At 37.9% G+C, this 12881-nt stretch overlaps 1 protein-coding gene across 1 annotated transcript in view; it reads right to left on the minus strand.

Moving 5' to 3' along the window:
• LOC107703742 (complement C3-like) overlaps positions 1-7188 on the minus strand; it is a 52990-nt gene extending 45802 nt beyond the window's left edge. The window contains exons 1-9 of the mRNA XM_016506464.1: positions 7106-7188; positions 6727-6829; positions 6469-6589; positions 6272-6387; positions 4356-4502; positions 4020-4226; positions 3725-3916; positions 3491-3643; positions 3277-3406 (exon numbers count right to left, since the gene is read on the minus strand). Of these exons, the coding sequence (XP_016361950.1) occupies positions 3277-3406; positions 3491-3643; positions 3725-3916; positions 4020-4226; positions 4356-4502; positions 6272-6387; positions 6469-6589; positions 6727-6777 (1117 nt within the window). The 5' untranslated portion in view covers positions 6778-6829; positions 7106-7188. The remainder of the gene's footprint in view (positions 1-3276; positions 3407-3490; positions 3644-3724; positions 3917-4019; positions 4227-4355; positions 4503-6271; positions 6388-6468; positions 6590-6726; positions 6830-7105) is intronic.
• Positions 7189-12881: the final 5693 nt, after the last annotated feature.

Below are 12881 nucleotides of genomic sequence, written 5' to 3' on the forward strand. Positions count from 1 at the left end.
AAGCATATCACAATGTTAGTTTAAACATTTAACCTATAGAAATGTGCGCTGTTAGGCGCATATCCAATCGTTTGTGCGGAGAGTGGAAGCTGAAGCGCGCTTCAGGACATCAGTTGAAACAAATTAAATACGTCATCATTTTTGCTCATAAAGGAAAGAATAATACATCGTTCGGAACTGTAAAGGGTCTATTTTTATTTGTGTGCACTCACAATATCAAGAAAACGTTGTGCTTTTGTAAAATAAAGAAAACAAATAGGATGCACTTGCCGTCTCTGTCTTGAACAGGAGCGCTTCACAAAAATGCACCGAAACTCAGCGAATATTTTCCTTACAGACTTGATGAATACATCTATAGAAAGCTTTAAACGACTACAAAACGAAATAATTCAAATCCAAAACCTCTTATTATGATGTAATCCGTAAAGATGCATTTCTTTCTAAAGACGTGTCCAATGATGAGATGGCGAGTCAGGATCATCAACTTCATAGCGACACTGACTCATAAAACACTAGTTTATTCATAAATAATTAAAATATCTCCTTACTATTTCCCCCCAACATAGTCATGATAATTTTTGCGGCAAGCTTTAGCCTATATAGCATGCTCACGTCATGTTGCTGTGCGCCATGGTCACGAAAACTCATCATTTGCATGTGTTTTTAAGCATTGTGGTTTAAAAACAAGTTATTTAAGGCATTGAAATGCAAATAACAGCACTATATGCGAGAGCTGTCTGTTTCTGAGCGTGATTTCTGCAATTGGATCGGATGGCGGTCAGGTCATATTCACACCTTAAATTAACCATACCAGAGTTCATTTGGAATCGGACCGAGACCACCTCTTCAGCTGGGTCTCGGTACGGTTGTTTGGTCCGCACCAGAGTGCAATTGCTGTATTCACACCTGCCAAAAAGGTCCGCACCAAGAGGGAAAACGAACTTGAGTTCGATTCAATCGAACCAAACAAGACAGGTGTGAATACACTCTTAAAAATTGTATTTTTCTCCTTTGGTGATTCTGCTGTTACCATCAGGTGTCTTCAATAATGGTCAATCATCACTCAATTAATCACCTAATTATCTCACTAACTTTAACCCTACTTCAGTGTTACTTTTAACACTCTTGAGTGTGGACTCAAATAAACTCCCAGGAGAGTTAATTTAACACTGGGCTTTTTTTCTGTGTGGAACTGCACCTCCCTACCTCAATTCACTCATAAGAGTATATGCTCCCTCCCACCAGCTACAGTCACTGAATGAGCTGCACCTTCTTATCCCCAGTGTTGGGAAGGTTACTTTGGAAATGTAATAGGTAACAGATTACAAGTTACCCTAGTTAAAATGTAATAGTAGTGTAACTTTTTCAATTACTTTATTAGAGTAATGTAACTGATTACTTTTGATTACTTTTTGATTACTTTTCTAAATGTCTAATGAATGTTTATTTGTAACTGTTAAACACATCCACAACAAAATCAGCCTTTAGTACCGCCTTTTACTTTGAGATTGATCTGAAGTTCAATGCAGATTTAAAATCATAAGAAATAGTTTACTGATACTGTTTTGGAAACCAAATCTTTGCATAACTACAGGAAACACTGCATCTAACAATGGTTTGAAAAAAAAAAATAATAATAATAATGAGTAAAAGCATATACATCAACTCAAATACGGTTATCTAATAAGCATGTGTCCTATTTTGTGTACTAAACTCCTGAAACATTGGTGTCTTTTTGAAACATTGGTGTCTCTTTGTATATGATATGATGATAGTTTTCTCAAAATAAGGAAACTGCTCATGAAGTGACTCAGAGCAGATCTAGAGATTATGTTTATGTGTTCATGTACTCCTATATTGAGGCGGCAGAGGCTGAAAACACAACGAGCTTCAGTAGGCCTATGTGTAGTAAATGAAACTGCATGTCCGCGCCATTAATTTCCACGAGGGGCGGACTGGGAAAAAAATTTCAGGCCGGGAAGTGGTTACCATGGTTTAACAATAGTAACCATTGTCTTTGCATTTATAGTAAAATCATTGTTAATTTTCATAAGTGTGTTGTTGTCTGCCCTAGCTCCCTCTAAACCTATTCTAAAATATGATTATTTGTCTGCTAAATTACTACTGTAACGTTATAATAGATAATAATATCCTTTATACAGTATTTTGGGTGATGACTGATGTGCAATGTGCTGCTGCTGCTTAACTAAGTAAACAAAGACAAAACTACAATAGCATATTTACAGATGAAACTGACCTGCACTTGAAACCCTGAACAGTAGTTTTGCTTCTCTCCTCCACCTGTGCGCGTCCACAGTCCACTCCATTCTCTCTCTCGCATTGATTACTCTGATCCAAACCGTTTGGCGGAGGCGCGGAGAGCGCACAAGCCGAAGCATTGCAACGACTAACCGATTCATGATTTATTAGAGCTTTAATTATCGAACGGTGAATTGGAATGGAAATAATCGCTTTAGTACATTCGGCAGGCAACTACACAATAATAATATTAAAATAGCGGGCCAAATCGGCTGCCAAGCCACCGGGAATTGTCCCGGTTCTCCCGGTTTTTATGACTGGATTCTACGAACCAGTCTGTGTTTTATAAATTATAGATTATAGGGCCGTATGTCTCAGAATAGTCAGTGCAATTTTGGAAAGAAATCAATTAAATATGTCTGTGGATGTGTGTAAATATTAAAATGTAATCCCCTTTGTAATCGTTAACATTTTCATAAGTAACTGTAATTTAATTACATATTTTTTCTTAGTAACTCTAACTGATTACAGTTACATTTATTTTGTAATTAAATTGCGTAACATCGTTACATGTAACTAGTTACTCCCCAACACTGCTTATTCCTTTATATAGAGGCACAAACCCTCACTCTTCAAAATCTTCATGTCTGCTAAATACATGTAAATGTAACGAATCTGGTGACAACTTGACCCAGTCTTCCCTAATAATGACAAATTATGATAAAGTGATGTATTGGACATAAAAATGTAAAAAACGCTTAGAATACTTGTTTTGAACTAAAAGCATTTTCTGTATATCACCAGTCATCGGCCAACAATCAGTTTTGTCAGACCAGAGTTGCATCCCTGACAATAATCCTCAGGAATTGCTTTGTTCAGTGAATAGAGTTAATATATATATATATATATATATATATAGAGAGAGAGAGAGAGAGAGAGAGAGAGAGAGAGAGAGAGATAGATAGATAGATAGGTATAGATATATCATTAGCTGAAAGAAAAAAAAAGAAAAAATACCTGTTCTGGTGTTGGTTCCTCCTGCAGTGCTGGACGCAAACATCAGACCTGCATCAGTGAAAACCCCCATACTGTCCCTCCCACCTCCTGCTGTACAGCCGGTGTCATGCTTCTCTATGTCGTCCCAGATCTAGAGGTGCAAAAAAGACACCAGTTACATTGTTTTAGGCCAAAAAGTCAAGTTGCACTGTGAAGTCTGAAGAAGATCCTTCACCTGAGTCTGAGTGAGTCTTTTCTTGTTAAGGACTTGAACAGCCTTGTCAACCACCACCAGACCAACTTTAGCTCCAGGATCTCCAGTTATCTGCAGCTTGACCTCATCTCCTGTGCCATAGGTATTCATCTTCTCCTTCACCTCAATCTGGAGCTGTTATTAAAACAAGAGATGAAGTGTCAGAAAAACAGACCTAGTTGGCACATCAGCTGTATCTTGTGATGGTTGACCCACCTTTCCCATGCACGTGTCCTTCACATCCACCCAGACTGAATCAGACACCACTTCAGACAGGCCCACATGGTAATAAGCCACAAAGCGGAAGGATGGCACCATGTCTTTGGTTACAGGCAGAGACAGAGCCACTAGAGATTGTCCTTTCCTCTTAAACCTGTCTGCTTGAACGATCTGACCTTTACTTAAGATCTGAAAATGAGGCAGACGAGTTAAAAGCATTTGTGACATTTATACTGTTTCAAAAGACAAGCTGCTGTAGTGCAGCTGAATGAGAAATAACCATCATCTTTACTATATATGTGTAGTCTTGATCTTTGAATCCTGGGCTTTTTCCAGTGTTCAGATAGACTGTCATTGGATCACCGATCTGAAGCTCAGCAGCATCAATGCCGATGTGCAGGTAGTTGTTGGAGCCACTTCTGGGAATGTAGGCCTGAGCCGTCATCTTCTTAACTGCCTGTTGCTTTTCGTCTTTTATTTGTGGATCTTCGGTTTTTGCCTGCAAAGAATAAATATATTGTTTTCTTATGTGCTGTGAACAATATGCTCCACTGCTTGTTCAACAAATGTTAACTGATCTATTTTCCAGTAGACTGAACATCAGTGTTGTTATGATGGCAGGTCTTACAGTGATCTCCAGTGTTGAAGATCCTCCCGGAGTATTGACAGTAACTTTTGCAATGCCATTGGCTTTTGTTTGACCTCTGACCCCTCCAGGATTGACCTCCACTCCCACATTTTCAGCAGGTGTTTGGTCAGGATTTGTTATGTAGACCTTTTATAAAACCCAGACCAAAAATTTATTAAACTGTTTCATAGGTTCTACAAACATTCAGGCTCTTAACTTTCTAGTTAACAGGGGCTTTAAGTGTAAATCAGTTTTGGTAGATTTCCAGGATGAGATGTTGTAACATTAACAGTAAATTACCACTGCAGACGTCAACGTCAAAAATATAAGAAATACTTTATGTAAATGACACATGAAAAATGCCAGGCAGCAGCCAATTGCTGTGAGGTTTAGGTAGTGAGGTCTGTCATGAGTGTTTCAAAATCTGCAGACTGTGCTGGAGTTTCTTCTGGATTTAGTTCATAAATAATATTGCTAACATATTACTATATTTCATTCAGATTTTAAATGCAGATTAAATGCTTTCATTGTATTGTACTTGCTGTACCATAAGGGCCATTCGCACAAAACATGTTTAGACTGTGTTGCTTTTTAATTAATTGCTTTTTTCTATGTAAATTACTATCGTGTCTCACTGCTTTTCAGCACCTTCAACACAAGTGCCTCATGTTCAAAAAATGCCTCTTGTACGGTGTACATTTTAGGACATCCTCAGACCTCAGTCATATGACGAAAAGGCATCATACCTCAGACTAAAAGGCTTCAGGTCCAGGAAAAACAACGTCAGGTGTCAGGTCTCATACAATTAGGCATCTGGCGAAACGGCATCAGACAAAAAGGCATCGGGCGAAACGGACTCAAAATGCCGATAATATTCACGGCTGTATTAGCGAACATCCCAGCGCCGTCCATGCTGCGGAGAGCGGCGTTTAGAAGAATATGTAATTATGTGCTGCGAGCTTTCCTCTTGATAACAAAATAAACATTACACAATGACAGCGGTGAGAAAGCGGCAGTGAAGAAACCATCTGATCATCATAGCGACGTGGATATGTTTGCACCAGCTCTGCAATCACTCCAGTAAAGTCACGTCACGTTTAAGCATATTTAGCAATTTATAGAATACATTACTTTAAAGCAGCTGCTTTACAGTTTTAAACATGAAGAAACTGTGACAGTATGGCTTTAGATTAGAATTACAACGAGAGAGAGAAAGAGAGACCGAAGTTAAGAAGTTGCCTATCTGATACATTTTTGGTAACACTTTATTTTAGGGTCTCTTACTTAACTAGTTACTTATAACTAGTTATAACTATAGTCTAACTAGTTACTTATTAGCATGCATATTACTAGAATATTAGCCATTTATTAATTATAATTAATCACATATTAATGCCTTATTCTACATGACCTTAGTCTACATCCCTAATCCTACCCAATACCTAAACTTAACAAATACCTTCCTAACTATTAATAAGCAGCAAATTAGGAATTTATTGAGGGAAAAGTCGTAGTTTATAGTGAATAAGTGTTCCCTATTCTAAAGTGTTACCTAATTAATTGTTACACTGGTTATGTTCTATACAGAACAGAACATCCCGTTTGACATTAGTCTGCAGAAAAACTCCAATGGGGTGAATTAAATTGCAAATTCACTTTCTAACAGTAGGCGCAGAAAAGCAAGCTGTTTCCCCAGTAACATCTGTACACAAAGAAGCGATGTGCTTATAACTATGCAGTCTAATAGCCACAAAGATCTCTTTAACGTAACTATAGTTTGCCAACATACAAGCTAACAATATGCTTTTCCTGAGACCTGAAGCCTTTTAGTCTGAGTCATATGACTGAGGTCTGAGGATGTCCTAAAATGTACACCCTACTCTCCAGACCCTTCCTTTTACATTAACATTGGCTACCGAGACACTGAAGGGCATCCCAGGTTTGAAGAAGTGTGGTGTTTTTTTGAAGTGGATGGTGTACGGTGACGTCACAATCTGAATGCCTCTCCTTTCTGCTTCCACCATTTCACTGCCTGAAACACACAAACGATTAGCTTCTCATACAATCACACACGTGCAGGTAAACATGTGCATACAGATCTGTTGAGTCTTACCACTTTCTGTTAATAGACTGACTGAAATATAGATTGATCGTCCAACCAGCTGGTTAATGTTTGGAAAGGTGTCAGTGATCATCTGATTGGTCAGTTTTGCAGTACCCTCTCCTTTCACGATCTATTCATATATGAGAAACACAGCAACATCAGTCTACAAGACACAATAAAAAGCTATGTAACTTCTTATTTAAACTGTCCTCTAGGTGAGAAGAAATTATATTTATCCCAACAGGCGAGATGTTTAATGTCTCTCACCTGAACTTTTTGCAGAGATGCAGGAATACTTGTTTTCTTCTCATCTTCCATCACACCAAACACCACAAACACATTTCCATCCACCTTCTGTCCAAACAGGTATCTATACAAGCACATCCAAACTCTGCTGTAAAACTGAATGGTGACGATGACTGTCCCTGATCCACATACACTTCATTACATAGAAAAAGAGCAGCTTGGACCTTTTATGTTCCGAAGAAGATGGAAAGGAGCCATTTCACCATTTTACTTTGATCTGACCTTTAAAATGATCTTTAGTTGGGGTTACCCAGTGATGTCAGATTGATGCAGTCATATCAGTGTTTTCACACATTAAACATACAATGAATACAATGAAGCAGAACGTATTTTGTCTTACTTGGCTTCAATGTCGACTTTCAGACTCTCATCACCCACATAGAAGAATCACTTACTGGGCTTTAATTTCACTTCAAATGTTGGAAGCACTAAGACCAAACCAGACACACAAATAAGTAAATACATTCTTTGACTTGTTATCATATTCTTACACAACAAGGGACACAGGTCTTACCATATTCTTTGACCTCAAAGTCTGCAGTAAAGTTCTTCTGTGGAGTGTTTGAGAACAGTGTGACTACCTTCCAGATCCCAGAGCTGAAACATAGGCCACGCACACACTGTAGCTAAATTAATTTGTCAATTAACCTTTTAGAGCTCAATCCTGTTCTGTACACACACACTCTCAGAAAAAAAGGTACAAAAGTTGTCACTGGGGTGGTACCTTTTCAAAAGGCACAACTTTGTACCTAAAGAGTCCATGTTGGTACCTTAAAGGTTCATATTAGTATCCAAAGTGTACATCTTAGTACCTAAAAGGTACAAAAGTGTACCTTTTGAAAAGGTACCGCCCCAGTGACAGCTTTTGTACCTTTTTTTCTGAGAGTGCACGGTGTGGTAATTTAAGGGAGTGTCAACTGCATTCTACAACTGAACTCACTCCCGAAAAATGCAGGTAGTGACAACCGCATTTACGGTAATTCTACACAGTGTGTACAGAAGCGAACTGAACAACTAGTTGTTAATGATTTATTTATATATGTATCAGAGTTGTGTCTTTTTGGTATGTGTGGTGCAAGAAAGAAATCACAGGCTAAGTTTTGTCATTTGTGTTGCTAAATCTTGCTAGGAAAAACAAAATTAATAAACATAATAAATTCAAATCTAAACGTGTTATATTTTGGAAATAAGCCATTTACCAAAATATAGTGCCCTGCACCTGCCTATTTTATTAACTCCATAAACTTGATTGTTTTTAGAGCCAAGCCGAAACAACAAGCCCAAAGGCTCTTAATAAGCATCGCTTAATTATAATAAGGGGACATAGCAACCCTTCAAGAGTGTGCTCTGTAAAGTAGCCTTCCAAACATAAAAAAACCCACAATGGCTATGTTACCGGTGGTTTAGTTAAAATCGCCGAAGATAATGAGTCTTTGGTCACAGTAACATTACTTAATATACAACAAAAAGTAGCGAATGCCAAACATTCAAGACTGCAAAACGTTGCTATGGTAACCAAGGAGGCAATCATAGCAGTTTCAAAAGTGTGAAAACAGTTTCAGAGTAAGTTCTGATTTTGTCACATTATGACAGCATAGTGCGGCGAAAGACCACCTCTGAAGAATCAGATCAACACCTACTTCTACATTATTGTATCTTTGGCCCCACCCACTGGCACGTTATGGCTGATTTATACTTCAGCGGTCCGCGTAGAATTGACACATTGCTACACACAGCCTACAACGTAGCTAGCTACACCGACGCAGAAGTATTAATAAGACTTTAGTGAATTGGGAAGGACAGAAGGGAGATACAGGGACTAAAGGTCGATGCACAATATCATCGGACCTTTATCGGAATCGGCCACTAAAGGTTTAAAATGCAAACATCTGCATCAGCCCGATATAAAAAATAATGCCAATATGCCTTGCCGATAAGACAAATAGCTCACATGTGCTCTGGGTGTGCTAGCAATAAGATCATGCCAGTAGTGTGGTCATTCTTGAAGCAAACTGTTGCCTTAAGCATGGCTAGATTCACTGTTTTGGATCACCGCATTTAATCTGACAATGCAACAAAAAAAGTGTCCTATGTGCGATAGACTACACAGACAGTAGCACGTGCAGCAGCAACAGCTTCCTGATGCCCGTCTGGTAAGGCATTTTTTTTTTTTTAGGGGGCGCTGTAGACCTACTTGTAATAAAATTAAAGTAAAATAGAGAAATTACATTAAGATACTATAAATGTAATGCTATAGTCAACACTTTTCACGACTAGTTACTCTCGACAGCTGTAATATTAAAAACACAGTAAAAGATTTCGAGAGAGCTCCACTTATACTTATTTAATTTTAAACGTTCTTAGCCAATCATAACAATGGGCTTTTCCCAAGTCTCACAGCAGACACGCCACTTCAAACAGAGCGTTCAGAGGGCTAAGAAAATTGCCTTTTATTTCTAAATTATGACTTTTTTTATGTAAGAGTCACACTAACATTGTAATTGCACCTCAGGAAACATTATAAAATAATAAAAAATGCAGTTTATGACTTTAAAATAGATGATAACAGACCAAGAGCCGGGATAATATCGTTTCTTATAAATTACTAGATATTGTCCTGAAATAAATACTAAAGGCAATTAAAAATTTACTCAAATTGAGTAGCTTCAGTCCTGACAGCATTTTACACACCTGGCCATCTCAGGAATGATGTAATTTCCAGACTTCATCCCTTTGACTGGAAATATCTTGTCTGATAAAACTGTGATGCCTTGTGGATTCTTTAGAAACACAGAAATAATAATGAACACTGCGATTGCAGAGATCATCGGTGCTCATTACAGCTGACATGTCATGAATGTGTGTGTGTGTGTGTGTGTGTGTGTGTGTGTGTGTGTGTGTATGTGGTATGTGGTTTATGAGGACACAAATTTGTAAAATGACATGGGTATTATAATGTGAAGGTGGTTTATGAGGAAACTTCATGTGTCCCTGTAATTCAAAACGCTTAAAAAACATACTTTTTTTTAGTTTTTTTTTGAAAATCTAAAAATACACAAAGTTTTTTGTGAGTGGTAGGTTTATGTTTAGGGTGATAGAAAATACAGTTTGTACAGTATACAACCGTGTGTGTGTGTGTGTGTTAAATAACAGTGTTTACCATGATTTCCACTGTGATTCCAGACCCATCGAGTGGTTTCATGTTGGGCGTCAGAGAGAAAATCCTGTACTGAACTGCAAAAGAGGTCAAACTGAAATTTAAATTTGAGTTCTTATGGTTTTATTTCCTGCAGATACAAACCTTCATAAAGGCGTCAGTTTAACAATAAGCAGAATAATGTCATGCTGATGTAACATGTTTTAAGTTCACATTGTGAATACACTCTATATATGCTATGTTTTCAGCACTTAATCGTACCTGTGCTAGCAGGTGTGTAGATGGGCTTGTCTGTTTGGACAAATATATATCCAGACTGGCATGAGAGCATGACCACTTGTTCCAGAGTGATGGATAGAAACTGAGCTTGTAGATACACATACTGCTTCTCCAGAGGATCGGCAGAGAAATAGTCCCTATCACTTGGAATCTGAGCAACATGGATAAAATCAAATTAATTGTAAATATAATTGTACAAATATGAAGTTTGCCCTCTGAAGAATCACTCACATATGCTTACATAAGGACAAAGTATGTCAAAGTGGCGTCACCTTTATATCTGTAAGGATCTGGAAATTGTTGACTGCAGTCAATGTCACAAATTTAGACAGTATATCCAGGTTCTTCTTTGGATGATTCTTTACTATGATCTTCACATTCATGTTTCCTCCAGAGTAATCCTGAGCCTCCAAAAACAGGTTCTCTGAGGAACCCACCCTCAGCAGATTAGGAGCCGACAGAACAAACCTGAGGAGATCAAATCAGAGCGTTTAAGAACAGATCTGTTAGTGAATCCATGAACAGTGTGTTTGATACTCACAGCGGGTCACATAGTGTGAGGAGCGGTGAGGAGAGCAGAACAACAGTCAGAAACAGCAGCTTCACCTCCATCCTGACTGTCTGTGTGTGTCTTCCTGTGAGCGTCTGTGAAGCTGCAGCAGCTCTGATTTATACCCGCCTCCACCACCCTCAGAGTCCAAACTGCTCGCTCTCTCAGTCTGTTTGTTTGCATTTCCTACCATTTGGAATCGCCAATACAAATTTTTAAAATAGTTTGATGCTTCAGTTCACCAGTGTAGAATTTAAAAATAGCAAGTAATATTTAGGTAACAAATTGTTTCTGTTTTTATTTCAGAGATAGGGACCGTGATTCTTCTCATTATCTCATATCTTCCAGAATCAAACACACAAGTTCACATGGTGTATAATGCAGAAATAAAGCTGCTGTCAGTAAAACTGAGTGCAGTTTTGTGAATCAAACAGGAGATTCATATAGAGCTCATAAAGATTTGAAGAGTTCACTGCAGTCCAATACAGATTTCCCGTAAATGACCTGCAAAAACTGGTTGTGTACATTCAACCTTTGGTAAATTGGCAGCTGCTCTGTTGATCGAAAAAGAATTAGTGAACAGCATATATGGCCATGAAAATGTGCCGAAGATGTTTCAACACAACACACGTGCTTTTCTGTAAATGAGGTTTAAATGTTCCAAAGTTCTTCATAGTTGTAGACTGGAAATGTCATTAAGGCAATAACATTTAAGGGGTCCCTATTATGGTAATTTATATGTTCATAATTTTGTTTAGAAGGTCTACTAGAATATGTGATTTAATGTTATAAACACTACACTGTAAAAAAAATTACTGTCAATTTAAATGATTTAATTTACTCAAATTGAGTAGCTTCAGTCCTGACAGCATTTTACATACCTGGCCATCTCAGGAATGATGTAATTTCCAGACTTCATCACTTTGACTGGAAATATATTGTCTGATGAAACTGTGATGCCTTGTGGATTCTTCAGAAACACAGAAATCAGCATGAACACCGCGACTGCAGAGATCATCAGTGCTCATTACAGCTGACATGTCATGAATGTGTGTGTGTGTGTATGTGTGTGTGTGTGTGCATATTTATGTGGTATGTAGTTTATGAGGACACAAATTTGTATAATGACATGGGTATTACAATGTGAAGGTGGTTTATGAGGACACTTCATGTGTCCCTGTAATTCAAAACGCTTAAAAAACATACTAAATTGTTTTTTTTTTGTTTTTTTTTTTTGAAAATCTAAACATACACAAAGTTTTCTGTGAGGGGTAGGTTTAGGTGTAGGGCGATAGAAAGTGCAGTTTGTACAATACAAAACCATTGTGTGTGTGTGTGTGTGTGTGTGTGTGTGTGTGTGTGTCTGTGTGTGTGTGTGTGTGTGTGTGTGTGTGTAGCCTTGTGGGACTCCGCATGTCATGGACGTCCACTTAGACTTATGCTCTCCTATACTCACATAATAACCTCTCCCTTCTAAGTATGACCTGAACCATTTGAGTACCATCCCAGAAAGCCCGACCCAGTGTTCCAGTCTCTCTAGAAGTATGTTATGATCGACAGTGTCAAACGCAGCAGTGAGATCCAGTAGTACCAGCACTGATATTTTGCCAGAATCCGAATTTAAGCGAATATCATTTATTATCATAATGAGCACTGTCTCTGTGCTGTGATGCGGTCGGAAAACAGATTGAAAATTGTCCAGGTATCCATTTGAGTTTACGTATTTGTTCAGCTTATTAAAAACTTCCTTTTCAATAATCTTGCCTATAAAAGGAAGATTTGATATTGGTCTATAATTGCTCATAATGGTGTTATCAAGATTGCTCTTTTTCAGAAGGGGCGTAACAACTGCAGTTTTCAGGGAGCTTGGAAAAGTCCCAGAAAGAAGTGAGGCGTTCACCACTTCTAAGAGATCTGCTTCTAAACAGTTCTAATTAAAGTTTTGGTGCATTTATTGAGTGTTTATTAAACAACTTCATCAAATTTAATTTTTCATAAATATCATAAATAATATGATTTCATTTGGGTTTTTATAATTCTTAAATAGTGTGTGATAATATGCTGGAGTCACACACAGACTTAAACATTCAGCACGTGAATCACAACAATGGTAACAATTCAAGTTCATTT

This window comes from Sinocyclocheilus anshuiensis, unplaced genomic scaffold (genome assembly GCF_001515605.1).
Source record: "Sinocyclocheilus anshuiensis isolate Anshui unplaced genomic scaffold, SAMN03320099.WGS_v1.1 scaffold274, whole genome shotgun sequence".
Taxonomy (NCBI): domain Eukaryota; kingdom Metazoa; phylum Chordata; class Actinopteri; order Cypriniformes; family Cyprinidae; genus Sinocyclocheilus; species Sinocyclocheilus anshuiensis.